General features: G+C 37.3%; 3 protein-coding genes across 5 annotated transcripts in view; all 3 read left to right on the top strand.

Moving 5' to 3' along the window:
* Nucleotides 1-14,469, top strand: part of LOC108976120 (potassium voltage-gated channel protein Shaker) — a 354,344-nt gene that overhangs the window by 250,620 nt on the left and 89,255 nt on the right. The window lies entirely within an intron of this gene.
* On the top strand, nucleotides 288-1,191 carry LOC108976127 (serine protease SP24D-like). Its single transcript, XM_018945043.1, has 2 exons — nucleotides 288-535; nucleotides 600-1,191. The coding sequence occupies exons 1-2, from the start codon at nucleotides 297-299 to the stop codon at nucleotides 1,123-1,125; spliced, it is 765 nt and encodes a 254-aa protein (XP_018800588.1). The 5' UTR covers nucleotides 288-296; the 3' UTR covers nucleotides 1,126-1,191.
* LOC108976126 (serine protease SP24D-like) lies at nucleotides 3,296-4,218 on the top strand. The gene is made up of 2 exons (XM_018945042.1): nucleotides 3,296-3,554; nucleotides 3,618-4,218. The coding sequence occupies exons 1-2, from the start codon at nucleotides 3,316-3,318 to the stop codon at nucleotides 4,153-4,155; spliced, it is 777 nt and encodes a 258-aa protein (XP_018800587.1). The 5' UTR covers nucleotides 3,296-3,315; the 3' UTR covers nucleotides 4,156-4,218.

The following is a 14,469-nucleotide window of genomic DNA, read 5'->3' as shown; positions in this document are numbered from 1 at the left end:
TAAAAGTCTACTAAACTTTGATAACTATTTAAAATAAAGTTGTCTCATAGATAACGACCATATCTAGTGTTGAATAACTTTCGGTGCCCCCAGTTAATTGCTAAAAGCTACTATATTTTGTGCAACAAAGTTCGAAAGTGTCAAAACCATTAACCGCTAAATTTGCTCAACAATATTTTAATCACTTTTTAATGAGCCTTTCCCTCCCCGTTTCACTTCACTCCAGAGGTGTTTTGTAATTTTTTCTCTATAAAAGCCATGCTCATCAATACGCGCTTCAATTTACTCAACTCAGTATGGTTTATCGGAGCTTCTTTGTAAAGTTCCTTATAGGCTTTTGTTTGGTGGCAAAGGCCACGCAAAACGAAGATGTCTCCGCAGAACTCCGACCGAGTCCTCGTATAGTCAACGGTCAGAAAGCCGCCGTAGGACAATTCCCTTATCAGGTATCCGTGCGTATTAATGATCAACATATTTGTGGTGGCGCGTTGGTGGCTCAAAACTTTGTGCTTACCGCAGCACATTGTGTCTACAAGTATGACTTGAACTTTATAAGTCCAATGAACAAACATAAGCAAACACATAAATATTTTTTGCAGCATTGATGACGATGTCCTAGGCGTACAAGCCGGCACAGTGGGTCGCACCAACAGCGGCGACTTCCGCGCAGTTTCCAGCGTTTTCATACACCCCCAATATGGTTTCGATAATGATATTGCTTTGTTGGAGCTGAAAACACCATTCGACTACTCCGATGTTATAAAACCAATAGCGGTTACTTCATGGGATGTACCTGCAGGAGAATCGGTTGTTATTTCCGGTTGGGGTCGCATATATGAAGGTGGTCCACTCGCTGATCAATTGTTGTATAGCAGATCATTGAAAACTCTGAAGAATGAAGAATGTGCTAAAGCTGACGGTACACTGAACCCTAGCATACTGTGTCTTAATAGTCCACAATCAAGAGGTTTTTGTGAGGGCGACGATGGTGGTCCTGCCGTTTATAAAAACATACTAATTGGCATTGCCAGTTATATTACAAAAGGTTGCGGCTCTATAACGAAAGGAGGCTTTACTAATGTATCATATTATAGAAATTGGATACAAGCAATAATTCATGGTTAGGTGCCGCAATAACTTCTAAATGTTTTACATACAGCGAATATAAAATAAAGATTCTAAAGCGATAAATGTTTCTTTTTTTTCAGTAAGGTTTATTGATCTAAGCTTAAACTTAAGCTGGCGCTCAGTTTAGCTTAGTGAAAAAGGCCTCAGTTTTAGCTTAGCTCAAGACCCATTGATTGTTTTTATGTCTATTAAGCGCGCTCCTGTCCTATTCCAATTTTGAAACTACCTAATTTACTAGCTCAAAATACTTTTATGAAACTTGTGTTGCCGAATTTTATGTTGATGCGAAGTGCACAAATTTATTTTTAGACAATTTTCGTCCTGAGATTTATTTAGAAAAACCAAATGTGTAAATAGCAATTTTTTCATAAACATTTTAGTCTATGTTACCAGTGCTGAAACTCTCTCTTAGAAACTCAATATATATTTTTTTTCTCTACTAAAGAGTTTATAAGAATCGTCAGCGGACCAATCCAACGTATTCCGCTTACTTACGAAAAAATGCTTCACGTAACTATCCACATACAACACAGTTTAAAGGGACCTCGGTGTACGAGGTTTGTATAAGAAGTATCGCGAATTTTGAATTTACGCGTGCTACGTGAATACTATTTGTATTCATATCCTTTAATTATACTTCAATTTTTTTGTGGCAAAAAATTATTTAAAGAATCTATACACAATTTTGTATGGAAAATAAAATTAAATGCTTTTTCGAGAAGAACGACGAAGAGCGTGACGGACGCCCGAGCACGTAAAAAAAAAACAAAACAGTTACGGCGTACATTACGTGTTCTTGCCATTGGGTCTTCCAGCTAACCGAAAATACACAAATTGCATGTCCTTGGTAAGGGAACTTTTTTATTTGAAGAGATATCTTCAGAAAATGTAGCATTAATTATTGTCTAAGGCAATAATACAGTTTATTCAGATCGCGTAACTATAGCATATAGGTGATATACAAACTGAACAATCGAATAGAAATTGAACAGAAATTGTCAACTGACAGCCTTTTGGTTTCAGTTTATTTATAAAGTTTATGAAGGGGCTACACCAGTGTAACGCATGAAAAATTAGGCGATTTTAGTGAATTTTTTTTAAACTAAAAGAAAAATGTTGAAAAATAACGAAATTATGTGCTGTTTTCGGATGTGCCCAAAATAAAATGCCCCAACTGCTGACCTGATTCCTCCCGAATGAGATTTCACAGGATATTTTTGGAAAAATAAGTTGTCGAAAAACCAAAAAAAAATATTTTTTGGAAAATAAGTTGTGGAAAATCAAAAAAAAATTTTTTTTTTTTTTTTTTTTTTTTTTTTTTTGAAAGTGTCACATTTGTATAGCTCCTTAAGATCCTGAGTTACTCTTCATGGGAATATTTAGAATAACTGCTAATATTTCAAAAGTGATAGGTGACATAAATCTTATATAGAAAATATGATTCAGTGCAGAAAACGTTCGTAGAGTTTAATATAATCATGTTGACTAAAATACCTATAGCTACAAACTTCGCCCATTATTGGAAATTCTTTTACGTTTCCGTCAAATTTTAGGATTTACATATTCTTACGGTAAGGGCAGTGAACTTGATTACTCATCAATGCCTTAACTTATTCCCAAATGGCTAAAAATAAGTCTGATAATTATTCATCAACACCAAACAACCTCTCGTACTTCGTACCTCGAGGTGTGGGTGGAAATTAAAGAGTAATTTAAGCGTTTTTTGTCACTTGAACTGTCTTATCTCAGTACACAAAAAATTCTATAAAACTTAAAAACATTTTCAAAACAAAGTAGTCTCAAAGATAAAGCAGTAAGGTCCAACTCAAGACAAGTTCAACAGAATACTGGGTTCTCTCGAATTTCGTAGTAACTTAAGTCATTGAAATATCACCGAAACTGCAGTGTAAAATCAGCTCACGTTTTTCATCTCCTCCCTTCATTCCGATCAATATGTTCTACATACATATTATATATATGTAGCTCACATTTAGGTGAACAAAACGTTTATACTTTGTTCAACATGTTACGAGAGGAGCAAAGCCATTAATTGCTAGATTTGTTAAGCAATATTTTAATCACTTTTTAATGACCCTTTTACGGCACGTTACTTGAAATGTGTCTTAAAATCGTCGCTCTATATAAAACGTGTTGAAGCATTGAACGATTCAGTTTACTTTTCTCAGTATGGATTACCAAAAATTCTTCATAAAGCTCTTTGTAGCTTGTTGTTTGGTTGTTGAAGCTACGCAAAATGAAAATGTCTCCGCAGAACTCAGACCGAGTCCTCGTATAGTCAACGGTCTAGTTGCTGCCTCAGGACAATTCCCATATCAGGTATCCGTGCGTATCAACAACCAACATATTTGTGGTGGCGCGTTGATAACACAAAAATTTGTGGTTACCGCAGCACATTGCGTCTACAAGTAAGATTTGACAAAATTTATGCAAAATCAATTGCTATAATAGGGGGTGCATATTTTTTACAGCATTGATAACGCGGTACTAGGTGTACAAGCCGGCACTGTAAACCGCATCGATGGCGGCGAGTTCCGCGCAGTTTCCACTGTGATTACACACCCCCAATACGGTTTCGATAATGATATTGCTTTGTTGGAGCTGAAAACACCATACAACTACTCCGATGTCATAAAACCAGTAGCGATTACAACTTGGGATGTGCCAGCAGGAGAATCGGTTATTATTTCCGGTTGGGGTCGCATATACGAAGGTGGTCTCCTCTCTAATAAATTATTGTATACTCGAGTGCTGACAACTCTCAAAGACGAAGACTGCGCTAAATCAGACGGTACGCTGAACCCCAGCATATTGTGTCTGCTTAGTCCTCAAGGCAGAGGCTTTTGTGATGGCGACGATGGTGGGCCGGCCGTTTATAAAAACATTCTTATTGGTATTGCCAGTTATATTACAAAAGGTTGCGGCACTATTGCAAAGGGAGGCTTTACTAAGTTGGCTTACTATAAAGAGTGGATAGACGCAATAGTTACTGGTCTGGTGCCGAATTGACTTTTAGATGTTTAATAAATTTACATACAGCAAATACAAAATAGAATTTCTGAAGTGAAGGAAGTCCATGAATTTCTCTTATATCAATCAACAAAGTCATTGTATATCTTTTATTATTCTTTTCGGAGTTAGAATTTTGCAAACTAACCTAAGCTTACTAGCAAACTTCAAAGCTTAATGCAATGTGATCCAATCAAATCTTAAAACTCGGAATCAATATATACCTCTTTCAATCTAACTGCAAGACTTATTGCATGTATCCACCAACGATTTTATAGCCATAAATATTCTTCCTAAAAAATTCTTATTTTTTGTGACAGTTGAAACATTTGGAATCCCCAGGTAGGCCATTAATTCTGAATTATGATGTGTGTTTAGCCTTATATTAGTATAATAACACTCAATAATATCATACCTATGTGCATTTGGGCTTATCTTCACCTCGACACATTTACCCGTTGACTGGGTTAATTAATGTCGCGACCCAATCTCTGTAACAATACGCTTTTTTACTGATTTGTTGCGATGGCAAAATGTTTGTTTGTAATTTTTCTCCTCATATTTACTCTGCAAACACGACTTACCTTTTCGATCAGGAAAAACGAAAGTTCACGATATACCATGAGCCAAACTAAAGGGTAATTCCCACAAGAAATTACCTATATGGCTTGTGCTGGCATAATTTATGAGTGGAAATGTGTTTTGTCCATTAAGCTTGATAATGGCACAACTCAAAAGCAAAAGTAAAAGAAAAATGTGTTTAGTTTTTGCTATCAGGAAGCGCTGCTTATCAGAGGAATAAAGTAAATACTAAAACGAGCTGAGCTTTCTCGGCCTTAGTTCAGCTACACTTCCAATATACTCATATAGCGATTTTCTTGCCGATCGCACGATCTCATCCGGTAGCTGATGGTTTTGTTATAAAAACTCCGATTTAAAAGTTTCTAGCCTCGACTCACAGATTTAGTCTTGGTAGTAAAGTCGGCATATCTACCTTATACCGGAAAGCTTATCCATGAGATCATAATTTCTACATAGCTACCAGACGTACGCAAATGAGAGATTTTGAAATCAGCGGTTTGATAATATGAATTTTTTGTCCAGATAGGGTGAGATGTGTAAAAGAATGCGAGTTTTTGGCAGCCCAGTTTTCTCTTAAGCTTCGAGAAGAGCTCAAATATCTTGTAAGCTGACTTAGTTTGTGTGTTGTCCAAGTAGAACTTGTAAGAATACATACTAGTTCATTATCGGCGAAATCTCTTTCGATCGAACATAGCATCTGATAATTTTGAAGAGTTGTGTAGTGTTTAGAAGAAATTTTTGTGCGCCTGAAATCCAGTCAAAGATCTCATATAGACCGACGAATAATATTCGCTATCAAAAGAAATGCTTTACATTTACATTAATTAGAGGTAACTTAACATTTCCCTTGACTATAGGGCAATCATAACTATAAAAGTTTAGTTTAAGGTCTTTCAATATTCACAAGAATGACATACGGACTTGTTCGCATTTTTCTACTCTCGAAACAAAGTTGCTAAGGAGAGTATTATAGTTTTGTTCACATGATGGTTGTTTCTAAGTCCTAAAACTAAAAGAGTCAGATACAGGGTTATATATACCAAAGTGATCAGGGTGACGAGTAGAGTTGAAATCCAGATATATGTCTATCTGTCCGTGCAAGCTGTAACTTGAATAAAAATTTAGATAAATTGATGAAACTTGTCATGCGAGAGTATAAAATGTCCGGTGACACCCGAACTTAGCCCTTCCTTACATGTTTGTCATTTGATTGGTTCCAGCAATATTCTTTCTTATTGTTGATAGTCAATTCACGCTGCTACGGCAGCTCCATATTACCCAAGACGGTGTAAGTTGAACACAAATCCGAGAATACACCCTGTACATTGAAAATTTCACTTGACTGGAAGGAGCCCATAACTATGTATGTTAAATATGTTTTGTGATATTTCGTTTTTTAAAGGTTTTTTTTTATTTCCTATTAAAATTAATCCTATTCAAATAAATGTGAGAGTTTTAGTATAGTCTTAGTTTTTAGTATATTTTGCGCCCAGTTGTATTATCATCAATATTTTTCGTACCCTCTTATTTTACCTCTTGCAACTCAGTAAAGCTTTCCATTGAAAATTCAAAACCTAAAATTAATAAGAGAAAGCGTTAACTTCAGCTGCATCGTGGTCATAATAACCTTCCCAAAAGCATTGCTAAAAGCATTAAAGGGTACAAAAATATCTTTATTTTCATTTCGAGCTATCAGTTTATATGACAGCTATATGTAATAGGAGACCGATCTGAACAATTTTTTTTTGCAGATTGCTTTATTGTCTGAGATAATAGGTAACGCAAAATTTCTTGCAGATATCTCATCAAATACCAAATTTTTTCATACAAGCACTTCATTCGGATCGTTCAGTTTGTATGGCTGCTATGTGTTATAGTCGTCCGATACTAGCTGTTTTAACAAATGAGCAGCTTCTTATAGAGAAAGAAATGTGTGCGAAATTTCAGTTAGATATCTCAAAAACCATGAGACATGTTCGCAGATATGTAGAAGGACTGACGAACATGGCCAAACCGACTCAGTTCGTCTCACCGATTGTTTACTTGTTTAGTATATCTTGTTCAAGAAATAAATATTGGCGCTTTTCATTCGCGAAAATAAAAAAAGGAAAACTCGACAGATAACGCTTTTGTAATTTCCTCTGGGCTATTTCAGTTGTGCGACCGACCTCAAATAAAATCTATTTTGATTTACGACGCTTTTTAGTTTAACATGAACTATCTATGTTACTGCGTTTGTACGAATATATGTGTGCGGTGACATTAAAAAGCTCTTTGCTTCACAAAAGCGCCGAGAAAGAGCAGCAGTGGTGAGGCAAGTTGTGAAAAAAGTGCAAAAAATGCGCTTAATGTGTCCATATGTATGAACGTGTGATTAATGGCGCTATGCTTACGACTTAAGCCAGAGCGCGAGTGTGTGCGCCACCGGCTTTGCGCTTTGTCGCACGTTTCACCGCCAACACCAAGACCACCAATGCATTTACAACGGTATTTTAGCAAAAGTGCACTTGAATGTGCCTGTATGTGTGTGCCAAAAGCCAAAAATTAAAAGTAATTAACGTGTAATAAATTTTTCATGCAACAGCAGCAATGAGGGAAACACGTCAAAATGCGGTCAAAAGTTGGCACAAAAATTTGCGAATTTTTTCTTTTGCCTCATTTTCATTTCCTTTTTAAGTTTCTTTTTTGTACTATGTTGTTTCTGGAAAGTGTACGAGTTTTCACTTACTTTGAGCGGCGAACTTTTCCTTTGGCTTTCAACTGCTGCGACACAACTGACACTGGCGACCGCGTGGCAGCCAAATGCCACGCACACACATTCATGTATACATACAATAGAATAATGAACGCAGTCCCTCGCCGCAATTGGCAAAGTTGAAATAAAAATTGCTGATAATTTTAGCACAAAAAAAAAATAAAAAGCACACTAATAGTCATAAAAATTGAAACAATGTGTGCTAAACGCTTTCGAACGGCGCAGCAATTTCAGCTGCCATCCGCGAGCCGATTGCTGCAGGTCACTGCATCACTTTAGCCACATTTACCATTTGTTTGCCTTTTGCCATCGCCATCACCATCCCTAACACCAACACCACCGCCACAAAAGCGCATAGTTTTTATGGGCGTTAAAATTTTCAAATTAAAAGTGGCATTGCGCACATTTTTATTGCCAGCTTTCGATGCAAACGCACAGCCAAACACATGCGCATGCATACACACAAACACATACACATATTTATGCATAATACACACATCCATATGCACAGTTATAAGTATGAGCGCGCATAACTCTAGACACTTTTGGCGCCAAACTAAAGTTAGCCGCTCTAAGTCGAGCCACGGCGAGTCAAAGCTGGCCGCACCTGCTGCAAATGAAAAGCAATTTTTGCACAGAAAAACGAAAAATAAAAACATAGAAAAAGAAAAAGAAAAAATGGTATTGCACATTGCCACATTCTTCCGGTGCCACGTACCGTGCATTTTTATGTTGCCGCTGCAGTCAGCCATGTGTGTGCGCGTGACGTGATGCCAAACGCTTGCTATATTTAGTCCTGACCATCTATATACGTGTTATTTATTGCTGTGTGTGTGTATGTTCGACTCAACCGCATTAACACGCCACATTTCAATGCGCTCAAATACTCTCGTTCACAGGAAGAGATACGCGTTTGTATTTGTACGTGCCAGCTAGATATGCAGTATGTACACAGACGTAATTCCTCCATGGAGTGCCGCGTAACACGTGTAGGCGCCTAAAAATAGGTTACAAGTTAGGTGTAAGCGCATTAAAAACTAAACACTTTTATTACTTTAGGTTAAGATCACTTAGTGATTGAAATCAATACTCGTTGGAAGAAATATTTTATATATAATATATCTTTTAACAAATATAAGTCAAATGAAGTCTTGTATGCTTAACCTTTGTCCAAATATATCAATTTACCATTTTCGCTTGACGTTGTCCTAAGCGACCTACATTTCTTCGTCAATAATACTTTGAAATCGATTTTTGCCGATATTCGCAGAACGAAATTTGATGCTGGAGACGGTTTAAAACAACCATTTTTTTTTTTATTTTTTGTTTTTTTTTTTTTTGTTTTTTTTTTTTTGTGAAATGAGTTTTGTGCAATGTTTAACTTCTATATAAACTCGAATATTATGTATATTACTTTATCGATATTTTCGAAACTGGGACTTCTAGAGCGTCAAACAGTTTCAGGATTATAAAATCTTGCAGGCTTTGTCTCGAGTTTGCCCCGAGAACGACTTACAAGAAATTGAATTGCATCACTGCTCTACAAACCTAATCTTTCACCATTTATGAAACTTATCAAAGCTTTAAAAAGAGAGCTCTTTCATCAGCTGTAGTAATTATCGTATCGAACTTAATAGAGGCACAGATAGATAGATAGATAGTTATAATGAGGCATTGCAGTGCGATCTATTGTCCATTGTAGCCTCCCCTGTATCACACATGGTCACCAAGCTCCAGCAAACTGAACAATTCTTGCAGCCTGCTGAGCGCTACTGAGATAATGTGATGCCTGTCCACATAGCTAAAACGTAGGGCGTTAAGCCTGCTTCTGCAAATGGATGGGCAATCCATAATCAGGAAATTCCAAATTGGACAACAGTCTAGTCCATTTTGGACAAGTGCTTTCTGAGCCTGCGGTGCCCTGTGTAGAGCACGACAAGGAAGCGGAATTTGTTTCGAGGCAGGTGGATTATGTATGTCTCTAAGTACGGCGATACGCTGGTTGTGATAGTTGTGGTGAAAATTGAGTTCTATTACCAAAACTTCTGCTTCAAAAATGCATGAAAATGTCCCATTAGTAAGGATAGTTTGGTATGCGGTCCCGCAATGCCTGCTCCAATGGCTTCTGGTATTTTCGAGTCAGTGTATTACTGGATAGTACTGACTCTCAGAAGTTCAGCAGTATAACAAGCTCGGAGTCTCTGTCTTGCTGCCGAAAATAACTCTTAAATTTTTTTGGTTACGCCATCCCTTGGAAGATGGACCAGTGGTGTGCTTTCCCCTGGGGTCTTCAATATCTGCTGATATTAATAGCATGGTATGTTTTGTTTAATGTTTAATCCCTAGATGCAGCGGTGTGAGCTCCAGCATGACTTCAAGTGCTGCACTGGGGCAAATACGCATTGTCCCTGAAGCGTAGACACTGCCGAAGAAGCTGCGATAGTAAGACCTACCGAAGACTGCGTTGATTTAATGGCCCAAGCAACCGCACCATAAGTGACCAGCGTTAGATCCAGATGCCAACTCCACCGTAAGGTGAATCCAATATGTGGCTAAGGAATTGACCTCTTACGACATCTCCAACTCGCTGTCCCCAAGTGTTAGGGGCATCAAGCCCAGAAGAAAATTTCGCTGAGTGAAGGGATCACTAATCTTTTTGCCTGGTTGATACTTAGCTTCATAGCAAGAGGATAGTATTCCACCCTAAGGGCAGCCTCTCGTAATATCCTGACGAATCTTGACTTCCCCACAGTTTTTCAGCTACCCGTAACGTTCCTTTTCTCCTTTTGTTGAGATAATATCAGAAAAAGACCCTAATTTTGAATTTCAGGCTTTTTTTTAATGTGAGTATGTGATTGAAAACTCTTCTTTCTGAAGGTAAAAATATATGTACATTATTGTGGTGAATTTGTTGAGAAAACGCAAAAAAAGACCCTTTTTTTTTAGGCGCAATAAACAAATATCTACGTTCGAATACTCCGAAGATCTCTTTCATAAGTACCACAAAGTTCAAATGTGCGCCGTTTTACGATAACGACCAAAAGGGATCGTATGACTAATTTATATGTGACGTCAACTACTACGCTGCTACACTTTACCACACTGCAACTTCACGCGAAAACAAGTTGCAACAACTGCAATTACAAGCAAACACAGCACTTTGCAATTTTAATGGCGAAGCTGCACAGTTTGTCACGTTTGCACTAACAACAACGCGCCACCACCTCTGTGCTTCCGCCACTTCCACCAACTGCAGTGACAACCGGAAGTGGAAAAGTGCATAATTTTGATGCTGAATTTTTTATCATTACTGCAGCCACATTGGCAGCCAGTCAAGCAGGCAGGCCGACAAGCTCGCCAAACAGGCAGGCAAGCAGTCAGGCAGCAGCAAACAGCAGCCGATGATGCCACCAATAGTGGCAGCGTCGCAACGGAAGTCGCAGTAGAAACAAACGGTTTGGTAGCCAACGTTGCCTGCCACGGACTTACATACCAGACATGGTTTTCATTGCATGTTGTTGTTGTTACAATATAAATGCTCGTTGCTGCATGCCACACACTTTTTGACTGCCACTGATGCATTACTAAAGTTTGTCAGCAGCAACGTTGGTTGCCGGCCAGCAGCCAGCGCCTTGGCAAGACAACGCGGCGCCAGATATAAGTTGAAAAACATAAATTTCACTGTTTTTCCTGTCAGCCTCGTCGTGTGCATAAATATGTGTGGCGTTTTACTTTGTTGGCTTTTCATTATTTATAGGCAAAATAAGAGTCGCGTTGGTTTGCCAAAAATTTTTCGCATACAATTGTATGCGCTTGTGTGTGTGTTCGCTTGTGCCATCACCGCTCTCTTGCCACGTACGCTGCTGTCCATGCGCTCACCGATTTCGCAGTGTTATATAAGCCCAGCTTTCACTGCATGCCATGCGTTGCACGCAGCAACAAAGCGCCTAAAAGTGAATGCAGAAACAAAAAACAAAAATTGAAATAAATATAAATAAAGAACGTGAAATGGAAAATGAAAATAAAACACTCGTACACTTTTTAATATTAATTAAAATGGCATGTGCATGGTGCATATTTCGCAAGCGCCGCACTCCACCTGCGCCAGCCTGCAATGCGACTTCGCGTCTCCGTCTCGTTGCTTGCGGTCCAGCGCATTCAACGCCATCATTCATTCCACTCGCTGCACTCAACAATATTTTCTCGTGAACTGACCTACAATGGCCATCATTCAATGCTGCGCCATATCCTGTTTGCCTTACATATCTTATCCCTTTTACACACACACCTCTTCTTATTTGAAATAAATATTTTATATTTCTCGCGCCTGCATTTCACATGTCCTTCTGCGTGTTTTCCGACCAGCAGTCGTAATAACTTTAAATATTCAACGGAATTATAGGTAGGCCTAACTGAATTATTTGGTTCGTTATTAATATTGGTAGGAATTTGTGTGTATGTATACTGAATGAGCTTGTATTGAAAGTTACTTGACTGAGTTTTTCCTAAAATGCCAGAAAATTAAATTAAGTTATATATATTTGTATTATATTAATGCAATAGCAGCTCTTGAATTGATAAAAATATATTAGCTTACAATGATGAGCCAGGTTGTGATCTTGATAGTTAATACTAGTATTGACTTTCTTCAATACCATACTTAAAAGATACGTAGGAAATAAGGTACTCGACTATGACATAAAAAATGGGTAAATATTATTCGGATCTTGTACTGGATTGCCCTTCCATATTTAGCAATCCTCTTTATATTTATGAGCAATCATTACCCTTTTCTCTAAAAAAAAAAACAAAAGCGATTAAGGTGTTTAGCATTCGAAAATCGTATATATTTTTACTAAATATATATCTCTGCTTGAGTTCTTACAAATCTTTGTATCAAAATATAATCAATTTTACTTTTTGCTCCCTCCCTGTTTCGGCATCTGAAATTTGATTCCCCACACACAATTTTACGGAGCTTCTTTATTGAATAATTTCACTCATCGTAAAAGTCGCGCAATTCACTTTATGAACTTTAAAAAAACAAGCGTATACTAAACACACTTATTATTTGGCATTCTCAACAGATGTCACTGACAGTCATAGCAACCTGCTAAAAATTATTTTGATGAATTGGTTTTCGCACTAAATTTAATTTTATCAGTCTTACTATATTTTGTGCACTATAATAAAACAAAAGCACAAAGAAACTATATATATAGGAAATATCAAAGAGCCTCTAAATTATATAAATAAACGATCAACTGGACGAGCTAAGTCGATTTAGCCATGCCTGTCTGTCCATCTGTATATTAACGAACTAGTCCGACAGTTTTAGAGATACTTATCTCAAAATTTTCACCCGTCCTTTTCCCACCAATCAACTTCTCAACTGTCAAATCGGAACTGTTAATATCGAATCAGTACAGTACAGCATGCAGCTGCTTCACAAACTTAACGATCGAAATCAAGCGCTTGTATGGAAAACTTCTCCATTTGACTAGATATTTTCATCAAACTTGGTGTGGAAAACTGTACAAAACAGCGGTGCAAAACTCTGAAGGAGATGTTCAAATCAGGATATATGTAGCTAGCATAAATACAATAGGAACTACACTACTTGCAGATATGTCCGTTATTTGGTTTGCCTCGAAATGTCAGCATAGTCTTGACAGAAATAGTACTATTATAATCATTTTGAACTAATATTAAAGAGTTTGAATGGCAAGTGTCACCAGTCATTGAGTTTGATTTGTATTCCACTAGTAGTACATAAGTAGCAAACAATGCAATATAAAGACTCTGAACTATCAGTTGACTTAGTATATACATATCAACCAATGTGTAAGTTATCTTACTGAAATTCAAAGAGCGTCTGTTATTAATGACAAGAACACATTGTCACGCTTAAAATCGAGTGAATACTTTCCCTAGCTCCCATATAGCTATTATAGAAATTTTACAACTGTACGATTGCACCCGAACTTAGACTTTCCTTACTTGTTCTTGTATATTTTCATTAAAAAAGAACTATTTTTCTTAAATGTTCGTAAAAAAAAAACGATTTCCAGAATTTTTATTGAAATGCTCTCATGCTTACATATGAAGCAAATAAAAGCACCGCCACTGCGTATGCGTAACTTATTTATATTGGAATGTATGCACTTAGCGATATAAAATATGTTATATGAATTTTTGGATTATATATTCAAATTTCGTTAATTATTTATTATGAGATTTTCAGTATCCTCAAAAGAAGCTGTTATTCGCTAGCGTGTCCTCTGTCTGCTTTTAAAAATGCATAATTCAAAGAAATTTACACACAAACGTGCGTAAAATTTGTTTCCATTTATAATATTTATTTTTATTTGCATGCATGATAAAAGTGCTGCGCTTGATTAAAAATAAATAAAATGTGAAGCAACAACGACAATAACAAGAACAACAATGCCAACAACCAAAATGCACTGCAGCGGAACAAATTCTTGGCACCCACAACACGTTCGCTACTGTGCCGTTAAAAAGAGTTGGCAGCGGGGCGCGTCAAGCCGTGCGGGTGCTCAGCGTGCGGTCGCATGCACTTGTTGTTGTTATTCGCTGTTTTATTGTGGATGTTTATGAAAATGTTAGTGTCATGTTTTACATTTATGTAATGCAACGTGAACGCGTAATTTTTTTTTTTTTTTTTTTTTTTTTTGTTTTTTGCGGCCACTGCAAACTGCACTTGTTTGCCAACTGGAAAATTTATGAGCTTTGGCACTCAATTTGGTGGGTGGATAGCTGGCTGATACGCTAGCTAGCTAGTTCGCTGGCCGGCTTGCGGGTTCGTCAGTTGGTTGGTTTTGGCCCTGAACGGCGGCACTATCTAAATTACCTTGTTTATAAATATGTATACTTCATCACAATTTTGCATATTACAGCAATGAAATATTATACCGTAGCGCTGTGCGATTTTTTTTTTTTTTTTTTTTTTTTTT

The sequence above is a fragment of the Bactrocera latifrons genome, unplaced genomic scaffold (assembly GCF_001853355.1).
Source record: "Bactrocera latifrons isolate USDA-ARS-PBARC rearing strain unplaced genomic scaffold, ASM185335v1 scaffold_73, whole genome shotgun sequence".
NCBI lineage: Eukaryota > Metazoa > Arthropoda > Insecta > Diptera > Tephritidae > Bactrocera > Bactrocera latifrons.
The sequence above is the reverse complement of the archived record's forward strand: the minus strand, read 5'-3'. Positions and strand labels throughout refer to the sequence as shown.

Bases quoted from the DNA above. Each gene is read 5' to 3' on its own strand.
- LOC108976126 (XM_018945042.1), top strand. From the start codon at position 3,316: ATGGATTACCAAAAATTCTTCATAAAGCTCTTTGTAGCTTGTTGTTTG. The intron at 3,555-3,617 runs GTAAGATTTGAC...TATTTTTTACAG, and splicing joins GCAGCACATTGCGTCTACAA to CATTGATAACGCGGTACTAG.
- LOC108976127 (XM_018945043.1), top strand. From the start codon at position 297: ATGGTTTATCGGAGCTTCTTTGTAAAGTTCCTTATAGGCTTTTGTTTG. The intron at 536-599 runs GTATGACTTGAA...TATTTTTTGCAG, and splicing joins GCAGCACATTGTGTCTACAA to CATTGATGACGATGTCCTAG.